The following is a 19,211-nucleotide window of genomic DNA, read 5'->3' on the forward strand; positions in this document are numbered from 1 at the left end:
GGATGGATCTATAGCAGCCCTGGACAACAGTGTAATGAGTGGCTGGGACGTGCCTTCTCTGGGGTGCTGGCATGTTCACGGAGCTGTCATGAAACTCGTTCCGGCATTTCTCCATCAGGGTCTTGGGAAGGCACAGGTTTACATGCAAAGGAAAACACAGTGAGCTAAGAGTTTGATTTGGGATACAGAGGTTCCTTTTATTGGTATTCCTTTATTTATGAGGTCATGTTGGACAACAGGCTACTTCACAGAAGTGAAGCTTCTAGACAGCTGACGTTCTCCCATTTCAGCTCTGAAACTATTTTTAACTCTTGTTTAGCGGAGTCTTCCTAAACTGTGTTTCATACCGCTGCATTTTTAACGGAGGCTGCAAATTTAAAGGCTAACATTTATTGAACACTTACTGTGTGTGTGGCTTAACCCTTATTAATTTTCCCCCAAAGCCCATGAGGCAGGTACTATCGTCACCTCTGTTTTACATATGAGGAAATTGAGGCTTAAAGAGGTTAAGTAATTTACCCAAGGTTACACGGGTAGAAGTGATAGAATTGGGATTTGTGCCCAGGGCTCCCCGAGCTCTTTAGAAACTGGTCATGTTATTGGAGAAAACTTGATTAATAAATGACCCTAATGACTATTAACCTTCAAAGTTTGACCTCTGGAAGTCTATGCACAAGTTTCAGAAATGTGTCCATTTTCTGAGCATCCCTTGGCTGCTTTTGGAAAGGAGTTAGTATGCAAACTGGCAGCACATAATTTTTGAATATTCAGGAATATTCCTTCATTCAGGAGCTGTTACTGGCATGGTGCTGATGTACGTTTGTGTGATGGCTGAGGCGTGACGCTTCTTTAGAGACCTTTTATATTAGGTCTTTTTCTTTTTTTCTCTCTCTCATAAGTTGACTGATGGCCATTGTGTCTGGCTGCTTTCCATGAGTCTTCTTACAGCTTCTCCCTAGTGTGAGCTCTACCCACGATTAAGTGCTGGAATGGCTACTGACCAGCCTAGTCAGTATGTGTTTTTAAAGTGAGAGTAAGCAGGCTCTGAGGGAGGGCGAGAGGGCTAGCTTTTGAATTAAGAGTGTAAACTGTGCAACAGCAATTTTACCTGTCTATAGAGACCATTGAGTTTTGCTTTATTGGTAACATTGAGCTAAGTGATGTTACTATTAGGCAAACTTCTCCAGGAAGAAAAAAATAGGAAGAACGGGAGAGAGGAATGGAGTGGGGGAGAAAGGGAGGGGTAGGGAAGGAAAGAGAAGACAAGCCAGACGAGGGCTTGCTCAGGGTTCTCATTTTGAATTCTCTCTTTTCACACTTGCTGATCACAGTGGTTTAAACTTCATTGACTTGATGGTGCGACAAGGGAATATCGACAACCCTCCCAAGACTCCCCTGGTGCCAGGCTTTGAGTGCTCGGGGATCGTTGAAGCTCTGGGGGACAGCGTGAAAGGATACGAGGTAATGTTTTGACTTTCGACTGAAAGAGTAATATTAATCTGTAATCCATTGAGATAATAAAAGATTATGCAAAAGTGCTTGACATAATCTCTAATGTGTACTGTTATTGCTGTCTTATTGTTTGGTTTTATTAACAATATTTATAAATGATAGGACGTTCCCAACATTCCATGCAAGTTTCATGTACCATCTTGGTGCTCCTGGCAACAGTCTGGTGGCCAGCAGAAATCTTTCATTCCCTTTATTCATGTTACATAGCTGTTAAATATGAGTGTTTGGCCTTGGATTGATTAAGTGTGCATATCCCCCCGTCCCACCCATGATTCCCACTTTCCCATCACCTCTGGCTTAAAAAGCAATTACAAAACACAAAAGTTGGGGAGAAACAGCCTCTATATTTTTATAATTTGCTTCCTTTAAATATCTACTTACCTGATGCATTTAAGTGATCCTTTATAAACAGCATTTTGGGGTGAAATTTTAAAGCCACAGGGTAGCAGTATCTGACAGTGGGACAGAATTGGCCATGAGTTGATGAATTTAGGAGTAGGACAATGGATAAAAAGGATTATTATTCTGACTACTTTTGTACAATGTTATAAATTCTTCATACTAAAAACATTTAAATGGTGAAAAAATATAGAACCCTTCCTACCATTATAATACAAATAAAATTTAATCCAGTCTATAAAAACTGAAAAACTGTAGGCAGACCAATCACACAAACTTGCAGTAGTTGGGAGTCAGAAAACCAATGGAAATTAGGTATTAGAGCTCTCACTTACAACTAAGTGCTTCCCCGGGGAGACATGAATGGAGCTAATATTTGAGAATCCAGTATAACCAGAAATAAGGGCAAGTTTTCTTTTTCAGCCTCACCACAATTTTTTGAGGTAAAGATTGTTACTGTAACCTTAGAGGTGAGGTTCAGAAGGGTTCAGTGATTTGCTGTGAGGTCCAAAAAGTGTTTAAGTAGTAGTTGAACCTACTACTACTCAACGTCGCCAGGCCTTTTCACTATTCCATGATCTTTGCCCTTGCTACCAACCCACAAATCCTGCAATACTAAGTGCAGGAAGAAAAATCCTATGGCATGAAATGCTAAAGCACCCTTGGATTTGAATTTGAGCTTGCTGCTCAGTCTCAGTGCATCTGAGCCTCAGTATATTCTGAAAATATCAATATGCTCCCAATTCATTACGATGCATGTCTGGAAATCTGTTCTCGCCCATTAGTCTTTTTGTCAATGGTTTTCAGATAATATTGCAGAACAAATGTTGAGCAAGAAGTAAATGTGCCTTTTCTTTTCTTTTATATGAATTCCCACTTTCTGCCCCCAAGTTAGCAATAAAACCAGCGGCAGCAGCACCTCTCCCTGAAAGTGCTGCACATAAGAAATGTTGTCTGCTCTTCACTCTTTCCCACAGTCCCAAAAGAAATCATCATACTACTAACTCTATTGATTTTGAGCAGTGGCTAAATAACCCATTATTTTAGGATATAGCAGTAGATAGGGATGTTGTTGGCTTTTGGTTTAGAGGGCGGATGTACTCTGCATATATATTCCCCTATATATGACCTTTCTTCTGCTAGTTAGCTCTGGCTTGCCTATTGTCAATCCTAGACTTTACCCCCACTTCCCTCCAGTGACTCTCAGCTGCACAAATAAAAGATGCCACCAATAGGTTTCCAGTCAGGGTGTGATTTGGGAGAAAACCATTACTAGTATTCCCTCCATACTTTTGACTTAACATTTTCACTCACATGAGAGATGGAATCCCATGCAGCAGTACACTGGATAGCTCTCTTGGTTGATCAATTGCAAGAGAGGCTTGAAAAGTTGCCAGCAGAGGCCCAGAAGTACAGGAATAATTTAGTCTCAGTTGCCCAGGACTAATTTTATTTTTTCTTAAGAAAATCAAACAACGAAGTAAATTGGATCTTTTTTTTAAGTTGCCTACCCCTAGACTCTGGGACTTGTGCTGGTTTGATAGCTTTGCCAACTCTGCCATTTTGATGATGAGATGGAAAAGAGGGGGGAGTCAGCCCGGCTGTGATGGCTGTGACCCTCACTGTCAAAGTGGCTGAAATACTCTTCATCACACTCTGTGTTGACATTGGAGGCCATCCACTACTCCAGGGTACTGAGTCTGTATCTTTGGGTTTTCATGATTCTGTGTAAAAGAGAATGCCAGGGTTAGACCACAGAGATCCTCTGGTCTAAGCTGTTGCATTTCAGATGATATTCCTGACAGTTATCATTGGATAGTCAACACTTCCAGAAATTAACACCCTCACTGCCAATGAGACGACTCCTCCACTCCATCAGTTTCTTCATTAGACAGCTATTGTCTGCTGCATAAAGTATAATGGGTCTGTATGTAGCTTTTGATGGTTAAACTGTGAATTCCATGAGATCAGGAACCAATCTGTTCCTTTTCGGAGTTTACATTGATTGCGCTTTTCTCACTGCACATACATACTGCCAAGTGCACTGCAAGCGTATTATGTTATTTAATCTTCATAAGGACCCTTTCTAGTAGTATACCCATTTTAGAGATGAAAAAACTGAGGCTTAAAGAGTTAAACATTCCCAGACTTAGATGGGTCTCCTGTTGTACACCCTTAAATAACTTTATGTCTTCTTTGTAGCACCTGTCTCAGGTGTAATTATTAATTATTTTATCTGGAGCCAGCTTGCCTAGATTCCAGTTCTGAGCCACCTGCTCTCTGGCTACATGACTTTGTACATATGCTTCTATCTCTCTTTACATCAATTTAAATGTCTGTAAAATCTACAATCATTCATCTGTAATATGGGATTCCTTCAGAACCCATCTCATAGGAGGCTTTTGTTGTTGTTTGTTGGGTAGGTAGAAGAGAAATGTTAAGCTACAAAGAAATTAAAACAGTAGAATCAATTATAAACTATGTAGATAGTGTGTGTATATTAAAAAACATATGAAAGCCATTAATTTATTGAGAATTTATTATAACTAAAGCAGTTTGAATACTGCAGAATGATCCAATTTAACTAGCACTTTGCAGCTCCTACAAGCCATCAGTATTAGTTCCCTTATTTGTATTTTTCTTTAGTGACAGTATGCTATGAAAATATTAGCATACCATCATAACCACTTTAAAGGAAAGACTGCTCTTTTTGGGGGGGCATGGTGTCTGGCTATGTACACTGCTGATAGGTAAAAGACAGTATTCAGCCCTGCCTTTATAGGGGTTTGGTACAGAATACATGAGTTCAAACACGTGATATTCTTAGCACAATGCCTACCACATAATACCTGTCCAGTAAGTGGTAGTCGTTCTCACAACTGGTGGCATATTCCTATTTGGCGCTAAGCCTGGTTACTCTTTTTCAGTCTCCCACACTTAGATTTGCATGGCTCTTTTGATGCACCATGTTCACATCCAGATCGATACCTCTGATGCAAATACCACAGTGCACTAGCCTGTCAGGGCCTCCATGTGGGGTGACGGAGAACAAACGAGATTAGATTTTACTCTCAGCCCTGCCCATTAAGCTTTCCTGTGGCTCAGGTCCCAAACAGAGGGATTTGATGAGAAGTTTAGTCAGCAAAATGGCCTCTGACTGTAACACTCCGCAGTGTGTGATATGCTCCACGTTGTATATTTATGCTCAAGAAGAGGAGTAGAGAGCCTGGTTTCCATGGCCCCTGGGATTTTTTATAGATGGGCTTCGGAGCACCCAAAAGTGCCTTGAAATTTGGAGGCAGGTAAGGGTGCGCATATCTGAGGGTTTGGCTTTTTTTTTTTTTTTTTTTTCCTGGGAAAGAATCTATAGATTTCATCAGATTATTGAGTATTTGAGAAATCCCTCAAAAAAGGTTAAGAAACCTCCACTAATCCTGTGCTTCCCTGTACCCAGATTGGGGACCGTGTCATGGCATTTGTCAATTATAATGCCTGGGCAGAGGTGGTGTGCACGCCAGTGGAGTTTGTCTACAGGATCCCAGATGACATGAGTTTCTCTGAGGCTGCTGCATTCCCCATGAACTTCGTCACAGCCTACATGATGCTCTTCGAAGTCGCCAACCTCCGAGAGGGGATGTCTGTGCTTGTGCACTCGGCTGGTGGTGGTGTGGTAAGTTCGCTGCTTGTGTGCCCTCTCCCTCAAGGTCAGGATGGTAAAAGTGGAGTGACGCCCAAGTGACCATGAAATTCCTCTGTGAGCTATTTCCGTGAGTAGGGGTGATCTCTCCAATTCTGGTGATGCTCACACGGCTGGAGGAGGTCACCTAAATGGCTGCGCTGTGAACAGGGTCAGCCTCGTGGCGCGTTAGCACTCGGTGGGTCTCAGAGGTGGTTTCCGGAAGAAGCGCTCTCAGTCTTGGTATCACAATGAACTGTTTCTGTCAATCACTGTGCGATGCCTCACCGTCCTTCCCACTATTACCGGAAATGCCAAAAAAGTAGATGATATTTATTTTTTCAATTATTTGCCATGAATTTGAGATTGTTCCCATATTAATGACATCCTTATTCACTTGTGTTCTGATGTATTTTCTTGAGTGGGAGAGAAGGAGATGGAGATTGTACCAGCATAATGGGAATTTCACACAAACCTAAGTACACCCATGAGGGTAGTTACACATGTGAATGTCATCTGTCAGATGTGTCTTTGACAAGGGGGAAGTACTGGAACTAAAAATTGCTGCTCTTGAATTCAGGGATGGCAGAAATTTCTTCCATGGTTCGGATGTGTCTCAGTGACAGTCACTCAGTACCTATTGCACGCCTGCCACATGGCAAACACTATGTTCTCATCATGGTCTGCTGGGGTTGGAGTAGAACTCCAGCCTTTTTGAGAGTGAGAGGTATTACTCATTAATTCAACATGTGTTTCTTGAACACATACTATGTTCTGGACTCTATGGGTTAGAGATTAGTAGGAGAAGGTCCATCTAGTAGGGTTTGAGGGGTTCGCAGTGTTGGTGACCCTGTGATTTAATGACTCAGAAATGTGAACTCTTATGCTTGGGTCTACCTGGAAGATAGTTCCCCTGGAGGTCATGCTAACATTGATTTTTTTAAAATATTGGCTTTCTATAATTATCAAAACCCTGCAGAGTATATAGCACATTTCTGTTTTTCCTTTCTGAGAAGGTCACATACAAAAAAAAAAAAAAGAAAAAGAAAATGGAAGGCAAAGAGATGAAACTTTAGGAATGCCTTAAGAGGAATATCTTCAATCACTTTAGCAAATTTGCTGATGTCTTTTGACCATGAGTAAAGATATAATAAAAGCTAAACATCCCTTAGAAAGGAAATAGATTTTAGTGCCAGTTAATGTGCTAACAGCAAGCAAGCCATTTAGAATTCTGACATTTATGATCTTAGTGTGCTCAGCATACAAAGTGTTAGAGACTTGTTTTCATACTATCAACATAAGCGTGAGTATTTACAATGGTGCTAAACACAGTTCTGCTGAGAGTCGGTGTTTAAACACTGGCACTGATGATGTTTCATGTTTTTATATTTTTCATTTGAGTTTGTTTCTGGAACAAAGAGGAATGTGTCAGGAGCATGTATCTCACAGAAAAGAAAAAAGATCTCTGGAAATAAACATTTTTTCTATGCCTTCTTCTGGGCTTACAGACATCACAGCAACAAGAACTAAAATGTGAAGCAGATGAAGGAACTGAAGAAAGGGGACAACGAGGGTAGGAAAATAGCTGGTACACATAATGCAGGCTACGATGTCCTAACACTTTGCTGAGCGTGTACACAGCCTTGGTACTTAGCTTCCTAATACTGTGCACAAACGGGACAATGAACAGCTATGTGAGCTCAAGTTCACTTGATGGAAATAAACCCGTTATTATAGAGAATTATAACTAGTACTGGGTTAGACCTGGGGAGCATTTCTCAGTGATTTCTCATAAGTGTATGTTGAAGTGTAATAAACATCCTCAACAAAACTGTTACAGTAAATGCCATTATTTCCTTGATACTTCTTTTAAATATGTATCTCTAGTACAGTCTAATAGCACCAAAGTAAAGCAAAATATAGGGAAAGCAAATATCCTGCAGCCCAAAGGACGTAGTTGGGCTTAATCTGTGGCCAGTTTAAAGGTGTGGTTGGACTGCCCATTTCTCAGGTGAGTAGGTCTCCTTGAGTAGTGCCCCTCCCACCCAAGATCTGATAGGTCGTGTGAAACACTGAGTTCAAGGTTACCATTAGAGGAAAGCCCTTTGGCCAAGTGCACATATGTGTATAGGAACACTCAAGCAAGCTGTGGTGGAGCTCACCCTATCTCACAAAATCTAAGGAGACCTGAGGAGAACCCGGACCATCCCACCGCCCCACAATAGAAAGACCAGGGAGTCACCCAGGCAGAATTAGAGTCCTTCCAAGAAGACAACCAGTCACTGCTCTAGATATGGAGGGTGCTCCCTGGGGGCACTTGTAATGTATTTTGCATGTCACCCTGGAGAGGAATGGATATGCTTCCCATCACTGTTGGACAAATGTGGTAAGTGCTGCTGCTGTGTGGTTCCTGTGGCAGGCAGGATAATAAGCTCCTTCCCTTTAGAGGCATCCATGTCCTAATCCCTGGCACCTGTGAGCACAATGCCGTACATAGCAAAGGGCTTTTGCAGAAGTGATTAAGGTGAGGACCTGGAGATGGAGAGATTATCTTGGATTAACCAGAGGAGCCCAATGTAATCACAGAGGTCCTTAATGATGGACGAGGGAGGGAGGAGGATCAGAAAGAGATTTAAAGATGCTATGTTGCTGGCTTTGAAGACGGAGGAAACCCCATTAACCAAGGGATGTGGGCAACCTTTAGATGCTGTAAGAGACAAGGAAATAGTCTCTGCCTGGAGCTTTCAGAAGGAACACAACCCTGTTAACCCCTTGATTTTTAGCCTAGTGAGACCCATTTTGGACTGCTGATCTCCAGAACTGTAATAAATCTGTGGGGTTTTGTTTTTGTTTTTGAGCCACTCTAATCTGTGGTCATTTGTTACAGCAGAAGAAAACTAATACAGACATTTCCCTGGGCTGCCTTCCTTTTCACTGGAGAGAGCTCACAGAGGCCTGAAGAAAAGCATGCAGCAACTAGTAGAACTAGGACCCATACCTAATCTGGCTGGCTCCCAAGCCTATTCTCTATCCATTTTACAACCTATAGTGTTGGGAAAACCAAGGTCATTCATTCCCTCATTTATTCAAGTGTTTAACAAATACAGTTTAACTTCTACCCAATGCTAACTGTAGATATTTTATTTTATTTTTTAGTGTAGATGAAGATTTTCTTTTTTAATAGAATTTATTGGGGTTCCATTGGTTGATAAAATTATATAGGTTTCAAGTGTACAACTCTACAATGCATCATCTGTATATTGTACTGTGTGTTCACCACCCAAAGTCAGGTCTCCTTCCATCACCATTTATCCCCCCTCTACCCTCTTCTTCCCCCAACCCCCAACCCCCATTTCCCTCTGGTCATCACCATGCTGCTGTCTGTGTCCATGAGGTGTGGGTTTGTTGTTGTTGTTGTTGCTTAATCCCTTCACCTATTTCACCCAGTCCCTCAACACCCCTCTGACAGCCGTCAGTCTGTTCTCTGTATTTATGAGTCTGTTTCGATTTTGTTTATTTTGTTCATTAGATTCCGTATATAAGTGAGATCATATGGTAGTTGTCTTTCTCTGACTGGCTCATTTCACTTCACATAATACCCCCCAGGTCCATCCATGCTGTCACAAAAGGTAGGATTTCCTTCTCTTTAATGTCTGAGTAGTATTCCATTGCGGAAATATTCCACAGCTTTTTTAGTTACTCATTTAGTGATGGCACTTGGGCTGCTTCCACATCTTGACTATTGTAAATAACACTGCAATATATACGGGGATGCATATATTCTTTCAAATTAATGTTTCAGAGTTCTTCAGATACAGTTGCAGAAGTGGAATCACTGGGTCATAAGGCAGTTCCATTTTTAATTTTTTGAGGAAACTCCATACTTGTTTCAAAATGACTGCACCAGTCTGTATTCCAACCAATAGTGCACAAGGGTCCCCTTTTCTCCACATCCTCGCCTGTACTTGTTGTTTGTTGATTTGTTGATGATGGCCATTCTGACAGGGTGAGGTGATATCTCATTCTGGGTTTAATTTGCATTTCTCTGATGATTAGTGACATTGAGCACCTTTTCATACGTCTATTGGCCATTGTATGTCCTCTTCGGAAAAGTGTTTATTCATGTCCTTTGCCCATTTTAAATTGGACTGTTTGTTTTCCTGGTGTTGAGTTCTTTATAAATTTTGGATATTAATCCCTCATCAGGTATCATTGGCAAATATGTTCTCACATTCAGTGGGTTGTCTTTTTATTTTGTCGATAATTCCTTTGCTGTGCAAAAACTTTTTAGTTTGATGTAGTTCCATTTATTTATTTTTTTCTTTTGTTTCCCTTGCATGAGGAGATATATCAGAAAATATCATTGTGATGAGGAATATCCAAGTAACTATAGACATTTTGGAAGGCCAAAAAATTGTGGCCCGGCACACTTTTTCTAACTTGATGTTCAAGAGGTGACAAGAAGATTAAACCGAATTAGAATAAAGTTTTCTAAATTGAGTTAATAGTATGTGTGCAGTTCTAATAGCACCAAGAATTCTGTCTGATTTTTATTGAAGTCTGGGGTAGAGAATTTGCAAATAGAATGTGACAAATTCCAGACTTAAACTATAATTGTGAAGGAAACTTTAATACAGTATAGGGAAAGGAAATAATTTGATCCAGAGCAGGCTACTTTCTCAGTGGAATTGCCCAAGTGTCTCGACACATCTTTGAAGGCACGGTTTTCTTCTGACAATAGCACAACCAGACAGTTGGAGAGGGTAATGCCCCTAATCAAATCTTTTGAACCTGGTTGAAAATGGGCTTACAGGCTCTTAAAGTAAAAGTAACAAAATAAGCAATCAAGTGGGACTCATGTTAGGAATTTCAGGATGAGGGTTTTGCTGCCAGTCTCATTTCACAAGCTAGTATGGTTTTGAGCATCTTGATTGGGGATGTATTTGATTTTTGGGGAGTAGCTTTACTGTTACTATGTGGTTATTTGCATCTGTGTGTGACATTTGAGGCTTTTGGATATTTAGAGTCCTTTTACCTGAGCAGAGAGAGTAGCAGTCTGATTTGGGCCACAGATCTTGGAAAGGAAAGCAGAACTTAATTTTCAGACAGAGTTAAATAGCAACAACTCAATTATTAATTTCTATTCATTATGGATGGGGCATTTCCCAGTGTCATTTAAATCACTTGGAAGGAGAAACCACAAAAGGGAGGGGCAGAATCTATAAAGCAGGCACCATGGAGCTCCCCAATCTCATATATGGGCCCATAGGCTGATGGCCCTCCCTGAATGACTGATTAACCATACGTTGTTTTAACATTAAACTGGGAGAGCCAGGGTAAGTAGGAATACTCAGTGTGTTGTGTGATTTGGTCATATTGGCTAGTTATTCAATTTCAGCAGAAAAGACATGCCCATATGCAAAAATCACTATAGGATAATATTTTGTTGAGATAAAACCATCCTTGATCATGAAAGGCACTAACACCTACCCAGCTACCAATGCCAGCAACCCAAGAATTGTGGTTAGCTCTTTTCAAATGTATTACAAGTTTCAAAATCCTATGATTCATTTCTTTATTCTTTCCCTCCTCCAACACACATGTTGTGAGGATCCACTCACTTCAAGACATTGAATTAGGCACTAGGTATCCAATACAGAATATGACAGATTTTCTTTCAATGAGAAGCTTGATAAATGTAAGGTGGGCATTTAAATCAAATACTCACATGAATAACTGCCAAATGCTATAAAAGGGAGGTACAAGCTGACATGAGTGCTTTTAATAGGAACCTGACCCAAGATAGAGGTGGGAGGTGAAATCAGGGAAGGCTTCCCAAAGGAAGTGGCATTTGTACTTCAATCTGAGGCTGATAAGCAGGTAAACTGATAAGAGTGGATGTGTGTGTGTGGGGGGGGGGGGTAGGCATTCATGAGAAGTGAAGTTTGGGGTCAGGTAGGCTTTCATGTGAAGATCCAAATAATAGGACATTTCTTATATCTTCCTGCCTCTCCCTGTCCCATTGACTGTTGTTTTACTTTTGGCCCCGGTTATCTCTCATCCAGATTACTGCTGCACACATTTAACTGGCTTCCTGCCCTCACTTTCCTCTCTAAACCACCTCTTTACTCACAGCCAGAGTGGTTTCCCAACATGCAAATCTGCTCTTGTCACTCCCTGCTTATCATTGACACAGACTCCCATTGTTGTCAATATAAAGTTCTCCTTAACTTCTTGGCGCAAGTGGCCCTGGTCATCTGGTGTCTCTCTTTCTCTGTGTCTGTCTGTCTCTGTCTCTGTCTCTGTCTCTCTCTGAGCTTCCACAGGGTAGTGGCTGAGATCACTGCCCCCAAGCTCTGTGCTCACCTTGAGTTGCTGCTGGTAGGGGGCTGCCCAGCCAGGGGCTGCTTTTTAGGCCACTGACCCCACCCCTGCCCTCCATCTCCCTGGGGTCATGCGTCTAAGCTCACACCAATGGGTCAGGGCAGCAGCCACGTGAAAAGTATCACTTCCAGGCCTGCCCCATCTTATGAGATCCTCCATGCTCTCTCTCTTCCCAGGTTCCTGGCAGATGTCAAGGTTGACCTGGGAAGCATATGTTAAAGAGGGCAGGGCCTGCACCCCCTCTCCCCCAGCAACCTCACTTCCATCCTCTGCCCTATCCCTGCCTCACTGCCATGTAGACTTTGTGAGAAAGAAGAAAGAAACTCCTGTTATTTTAACTCCCGACATCCCACAGGTTACTTGTTACAGCAGCAAGCATTCCCTTTACTCTATGCACGGGCATGTAGTTTTCCCGCCTCTCCAGGCTGCACCCCCCCACCTTCTCTGCTCTCTGAAGGGTAACATCACAGCAAAGGCAAGGGCCCTGAGTCAGACCGTCTACCTCCGAAGCCCACCCCCTTGAGCAAGCTACCCTTCTCAGTTTCCTCATTCACGTAATGGGAAAGGTAACACATTTATTCCTCAGAGGGTTTCTATGCATGTTCAATGAGCTTATGATTAGGAAGCACTTAACATAGGACCAGGCATAAAGTAACTGTTAGCTGTTACCATTATTGTAATTCATTGTTGGTTTACTCATCCTATCCTTTCCTTTGACCAACAAGTTCTCCATCAGGGCAACTGGGTTTTACCCTTTTTGTGCCTGTTTCCTGCCACAAAATAAATACAGTAAACATTTATTAAACAGAATAAAAAATCTGTTGCAGGCCATTTTTCCATGCACTAGAGAAGTTGTCTGCTGAGCTAAGGAAGGCCCTGGTACTGCATTAATCCCAGAAAGAAAAATTCCTAGCGGTCTTGTAAATTCCAACTTATTAAGCAGTCTTTGGTGCCCTTGCTCATGCCGTCCCACATTCTGCACACTCTTTCCAGAATTTTTGTCTGTATCTGATGTGCATTATTAGTTGAATGAGATCCCCTCTTTGTGGCCCCTGTGGCTGCCACAGCCGGCATCCCTTCCATTCTCTCCCATCCACCTATGCTCCGTCTGTAGCCTTTAGCACCCCCACTAGCAGGCGCATGCGTGAGATCTCACAGCAGAAAGGAGACAAAGATGGACATCAGCTGGTGTCAGACACCCGCTGTGTACTAGACTCTTTGAGAACATCGTTCATTCAGTCCTTATAACAACCGTCCCCTATTGGATGGTACGTAGCAGTGAAGATATCAGATTGTGAGTTCAGAGGGAGGCTCTCTGAGTATAATCCCAGTTCCACCTTCCCAACCACTTTAAGACTCAATTTCCTTCTCTGCAAAGTGGGATGATATTAGTGCCAGCCGTAGGTGGTACTTACACACTTGGAGCATACTGGGCATATGATAAACGCCCAGTGAAATTCAGCTATTATAATTTCCCAGGTTAATTAAGAGGTTCAGTGTTGTTTTTAAGGCTTTAATGTTAATTAGCAGGGGTTCATATTTGAACCCAAATATCCAGTGCCAGGAATTTCTGATCCAGTGTCCTTAGCACTAAACCACGGCCATGGCCTCAGAACCGTGTGCACCACCCTCATTTCTTCAGCTGGCCCACCCTGTGCCCCTGGATAAAGGGGACTTCACCATAGCAAGTCCTCACAGTCCCCAGGGGCCTGCAACTATAGGAAACAGAACCTTTGAAAACTTAAGGAGGACAGAGTGGCTCTATCTTATCCTTTATGAATAATCAAAGGGATGAGTATTACGGTATCCCCACACTTGCAGGAAGGACTGTGGCCTGGGGACTTGTTGGAATAGATAATACCTCTGTCTCTAAGTGATGACCCCAAGAAACAGGTCCTCACCTTCCTAAATGACAGAAGTGCTTCAGAGACAAGTCGTGAAGCAAGGGCCCACTTCCCTGCTGCTGAAAACCTCTGATGCTGGTGGCCAATGCCTAGACTTCTCATAAGTCAGTAATGTGTCTAAGGTTAGAACAAACTATATCTAAAAACTCTTCTTCTGAGCTGTGTTTATGCCTGTGAAAACCTCACTTCATTTTTATTCTAGGTGTTTTTAATTTTTTTAGAGTAAATCATGACTGAGTCCAAGAAACAATCTTTACCATAAACATGATAAAGTGAAATTGGGCCTCTGAGAGAGGATTCATTCATTCCATGTGAGTTGAATTAAAATATCAGTTCACAAGGGGCTAAGAGATCAAACAGATTGAGCCTAGTGATTTCCATACCCTGCCTAGGAGGTAGATACCATTACATCCTTGTCTTAATGGAGGAAAGGGAGGCACAGAGAGGTTCAGGACCTTGCTCCAGCTCACACAACTATGAAGAGGAAGAGCTGGTGTGTGAACTCTTTGAATATGGAGCCCATGTTTTCAAGGCAGGGCTGTGCTGACAGGCAGGCAGTGCTGGAAGGAGCCTCGCTCCTACTCAGTGAGCTGGAATAGCGTTCACTGCATGGGGCCAGTTGGTGGGCTTTCTTCCTGGGTATGAGGACAAGCAGGAGTTGCTCGGGAGCTGAGGGGTCCTCGTGAGAAGGGAAGGAGCTCCCACTGACACAGCAGACTTCTCATAGAGTCTGTCATGTTCAGCACTGGAGCTGCCCTTGACACTAACCATCCCGCTGAAATTAACTCCCAAGCTGCCATGTCCTTGAAGACAGGGACGGTGCGATCTCATTATCCCTGAATCATGAGCGCCGAGCAGAGGGCCCAGCATATTGACGTTACTTGGAAAATATTTGTAGAGGGAATGAAGGAATAAAGAGAAAGGATAAAGAAAGGAGCCAGAAAGGGCAGCATTTAAGTTACAGAGATAGATTCTGGAAACCCAGAGCTGGTTTTCATCTTATGTTCTCTCGCTTCCAGGTGAGAGAGCCTGAACAAGTGTTTTACCTTCCGCAGGCCTTGTTCCTTCATGTGTAAAATTGGGTGTAACACCGAGCTCATAGTTTTTATAGCGCGTTTTAACAGAGGAGTATGTAATGGGCTTTGCATACTGTCTGGCACAAAGCAAACTCCTATGTCCACTGCTATTATTACTATTGTTATCATCAGGTTCTTAGCGTCATTATCTGATTAGAAAATAACACTTAGTGATTCTCTGGCATTTATAGATTTATAGTGGGAATAAAAAGAGCGGTAAATAGGACAGCCTACAGGTGGCTGATTGTAGAAGCTTTGCGCAAGGAAGGGGCAGATAAAGCCCAGCTCCGCTCCCTCCACGCATCTTCCTGGCAGCTGGCAGCCCAGCATTCTCATGTGTTAGCAAGGCTGTCACACAAGCCATCTCCAAGTATCACTTTCCTCAAACACACAGGACATAATCAGACTTGAAGGAAAACACAGCTCCATGCCTCCAGTCCTCAGACATGCCCCAAGAACTCTAGACAAAAGGACTAGCCTTTGCTGAGGGTATATGACCCCAGGGACCCATCCACTTCCCCAGCAACACACCCAAAAGGCTGCAGTTGCTTTTCAGAATGTGCTTGCCCTTATCAGGATGAAAAATTAGTTCAGCAGGGAAAGATGAGATACACAGCAAGAAGCAGCCCTCTCTGTTCTCCTGGGCGCCCCCCAGCCTGGCCACTGGTTACTCTGTGTCCACCCCACAACTTCACCATGACAAACTCAGCAGCATCTCTTGTGAGGCTGGCAGTCGATCTCCTAGATGGAAAAGTCCTTATCTAGTACTCATCTCCCCAGCATCCCCTCCAACCCTTTGCTCTGACCATGATCCCCTTGTTTAAATTCTTAGGGAGTTAAGAGAAGCAGTTAACATGAGTTTCCTCATGTTTAACATAGTTACGATACTTATCTCATAGTCTCGAGAGTCTCAAATAAATCAATATGTGTAAAACATTTAAACAATGCTTGGACGTAGTAAGTACTCAATAAATGTTACCTAATAAAACTGTAGCAGATGCTGGGATGGGCCATGCAGAACACCCTTCAGGACTAAGGTATTCATCTGTCCTAGCTGCGAGGATTGCTGGCTGCTGATGACACACAGCAGTTCCCCTGTCCAGTAACTGCCCTCAGGGGAAGCGCTGCCTCACTCGAGGGGTAGCTCACATCTAATCAATGTTGGACACAGGACTACAAATGCCCAGTTCCCTTCCTCAGTGGAGACAATGCCGAAGGGCCAGCCCAGCTTGGAGCTCCTTGTGGGAGGAGCTAAGCACCTTTTTCCAACAATCCCAGCTCAGCGTCTCTCTCTGCCCAGTCTTACTTCCCTCACTCCTTTGCAGATGTTGTGCCCAGGATTACTCTCCAATAAACACCCTGCATGCAGATCTCCACTGAGCTTTTTTGCAGGGATCCTGGCCTACAGCAATTACCGTGATGACCGCTTTGATTACTGGGCATCATATCTGTAGCCCATGCAAACCTGCTTGCCTACCTGGTCCACTGGTTGAATTCCCCAATGATGGCCGTCACTTAGACCTTGCTTCTCAGCCTTATGCTCACTTAGTTCAGGTTAAGCATATCTTCTTCCGAGAATCCTCCCTGTTGTCTAGACCTCTGCTGAGTGCCCAGAGGAAACTAACAAATGCCAGAGGTTGAATAAGTGGATAGACAAGGGAACTGGTGAATACTTGTTTCTAACTCAACCATTTGGTTTCCTCTCAGTATTAACAACCCCAGGATGGATGTCAGCCAACGTAACTTTTCAATATGGCGCTGAGCTGGTTCAGCGGGGCCCTAGGCTTCAATCCCCTATGGCAGGATTTGCTGGAGAGAGAAGTAAAGTTAATCTGGGCTCAGTTTAAAGAAGAGAAACACAAATAAAAGATTATTTATTTGGGCAAATTACTTAATCTCTCACCCCCAGTTTCTCATCTTCATAATGAGGATTCAGATACTGATGTGAGTGTTCAGTGACTTGATGCGTATAGAGCAGTGTTTTCCAAAGTGTGGTCCCTGGACCATCAGCATCATCGGGGAACTCTGTCCCCACCCGAGACCTACTATGGAATGAGAAACTCTGGGGTGGGCTAGCAACCTGAGTTTTAACAATCCCACCGGGAGACCCCCATGCATGTTCAAGTTGGAGAGCCACAGACACAGAGAACTTAGAACAGAGCCCGACACTCAGAAGCTCACTAGGAATTCGACAGCACTGTCATTGTGTGGCACTGCTCCGTCGTGCACATTAAAAGCAGATTTAAGGAACTTATTTGCATTCATTTTAATCCTCTGCATTTGTAGATGTAGTTTATGCTTCTTATGGCATAGAAGTTTAGAGTCTTGGAAGTCAGACCAACCTGTATTTGCACCCCAGATTCAACAACTTACTTGGTGATTAACCAAGCTGCTTTTTAAAAATAAATTGTTTTCAATTATATTTTACTTTTGACATTATTTTGTATTAGTTTCGGATGTAGAGCATAGTGCTTAGACAGTCATATACTTTACAAAGTGATCCCCTGATCTTTCAAGTTGTTTAATTTCCTTGTGAGCACAACTGGCATCACAGCATCGTCCTCCTGAGGTGGTTGTACAGTTGAGGAGATAGCGGAGAGAACCCTTAGTTTCGTGCAAGCTCTGAGTCGGCATGCAGTGCCTACGATTATGTCCAAGTAATACCCAGCCTCGGAATAATTAACATGTGCGCGTTTTTACATTTGCAAATAAAAGCAGCTGTGCAACCCAGCTTATTGTGTGCGGAGGAGGGTGAGCGAAGTAGTCTTCATAAAATGGGACCTGTTCTGTGTCACACTGGAATGAATGGTTATCTCCAAATCTCTCAATACCAGACCTGTGAACTCATCCACTTTGGAGCTTCTCTGATGCCCAGCTCCCGTGGCTGCTTGCCCAGTGGCAGGGCTGACTTCTTGCTGGAGCATGAAGTCAGTGGTTAGCGAGTGCCAGTTACACACTTCAGTGTCAAATGACAAGAAAACACACAGGGAGTATTTGGGCACCAAGGGTGCTATTTATGCTCATTTTTATTTTTTATATTGTGTCCATAAAATCTGTCTAGCATTCACGTCTGTGTTCCTCAGCTTGGAGCAGGCATTCGGTTGTGCGTGCCAGGTTGGTGACTCATGTCAGCAAGTAGTGCTGAGGGCTCTGGACGTGGCAGACGTGGGCTCAAACCCTGACCGTCGTTCTCATTTGAAAAACAAGAAAACTAATTTAACATGTATCAAGCAGTCAGCACATGGTCTGGCATATAATACCTACTTAGCTATTTTTAAGTTCTACTATTGGAAAGGACGTTGTTAGAGTATCCAGCATGGAGTTAAGGAGGCAGAAATTCAAATCACACAAGCATGCTTGTTGTTGCGTCATTGTTTCCTTGTCCATCTTCAGGTTAAACCGGGGTCACAGTAACTCCAGTCTCAAACCTGAAGCAAGCTTCCCAGTGAGAAGTTAACCATTAACTCAAAGGCCCTCCTATGCGACCATAACATGTTTTTCATGAGTGTTTCTAAACACTCGCGTGTAACTGTGAGGCAGGCAGGCGTGCCCATTTGTACCCCTCCTCCTGAGCCGTCGCACACACACATCAAGCCCACAGGCCTAGTCTTGGGCAGTGGAGGGGTAAACAACTGCCCCGCTCTCTCTCACAGAGGTCCAGGCCACATTCAGACTGAGTCAGGTGCACAGAAGTGCCCTGTGTAACAGAGAGCTGGCAGAAGGTTTCATCAAGCTGCCAGCCTGTCTCCCGAGCTGGGCTACATTGTTCTCAGGAGGAGGGAGGAAGGCAGGGAGGACTTCCTGGGTGTTTGGAAGAGCTGGGGGCTGGTTTCTCTGGAGCCCATTGTCCTGAGCTCAGCATGGGGTTGGGATGTGGTTCAAAATAGGAGTCTCCACTTCATTTTTTCTGAAAGCCACAGTGACACCCAAGGCTATATTCATCAAAGAAGCTACCAAGGGCTTTCAAAATCAGGCTGGTGGCTCTTTTCTAAGGGTCAGTTGAAACAGAGCCATATATGTGGGGGGGGGGGGGCACTCCGTGCCTCACACTGCACAGTGCCCTGAGGAGACAAGGCTGGAGCAGAGAGACAGGCATTGCACTGGGAGGACTCCACTCTCTGTGGAGGAGATGGATAAGCCACTGACTGTGAAGTGGAGTGTGGGCTCCGCACTAACTGAAGCCATAGAATACCCTGGAAAAGAATAATTCTTTATTGGGGAGGAATGATATGTCAGCAAAATTCTTAAGGATAAGAAGTT

General features: G+C 43.3%; 1 protein-coding gene, 1 long non-coding RNA gene and 1 other non-coding gene across 3 annotated transcripts in view; 1 reads left to right on the plus strand and 2 right to left on the minus strand.

The window, feature by feature from the left end:
- The window catches only part of VAT1L (vesicle amine transport 1 like), a 139,128-nt gene that overhangs the window by 20,449 nt on the left and 99,468 nt on the right, over positions 1-19,211 (plus strand). The window contains exons 2-3 of the mRNA XM_090259620.1: positions 1,332-1,461; positions 5,366-5,581. Coding sequence (XP_090115746.1) covers positions 1,332-1,461; positions 5,366-5,581 — 346 coding nt within the window. The remainder of the gene's footprint in view (positions 1-1,331; positions 1,462-5,365; positions 5,582-19,211) is intronic.
- LOC149994256 (uncharacterized) overlaps positions 3,430-19,211 on the minus strand; it is a 105,593-nt gene continuing 89,811 nt past the window's right edge. The window contains exon 4 of the long non-coding RNA XR_016507648.1: positions 3,430-3,635. This is a non-coding gene — a long non-coding RNA (uncharacterized LOC149994256). The remainder of the gene's footprint in view (positions 3,636-19,211) is intronic.
- Positions 4,540-4,685, minus strand: LOC149994257 (small nucleolar RNA SNORA15). The gene has a single exon (XR_016507946.1). It is a non-coding gene; the product is annotated as a small nucleolar RNA SNORA15 (small nucleolar RNA).

Source organism: Furipterus horrens, unplaced genomic scaffold, assembly GCF_987537825.1.
Source record: "Furipterus horrens unplaced genomic scaffold, mFurHor1.1.pri manual_scaffold_13, whole genome shotgun sequence".
Lineage (NCBI taxonomy): Eukaryota > Metazoa > Chordata > Mammalia > Chiroptera > Furipteridae > Furipterus > Furipterus horrens.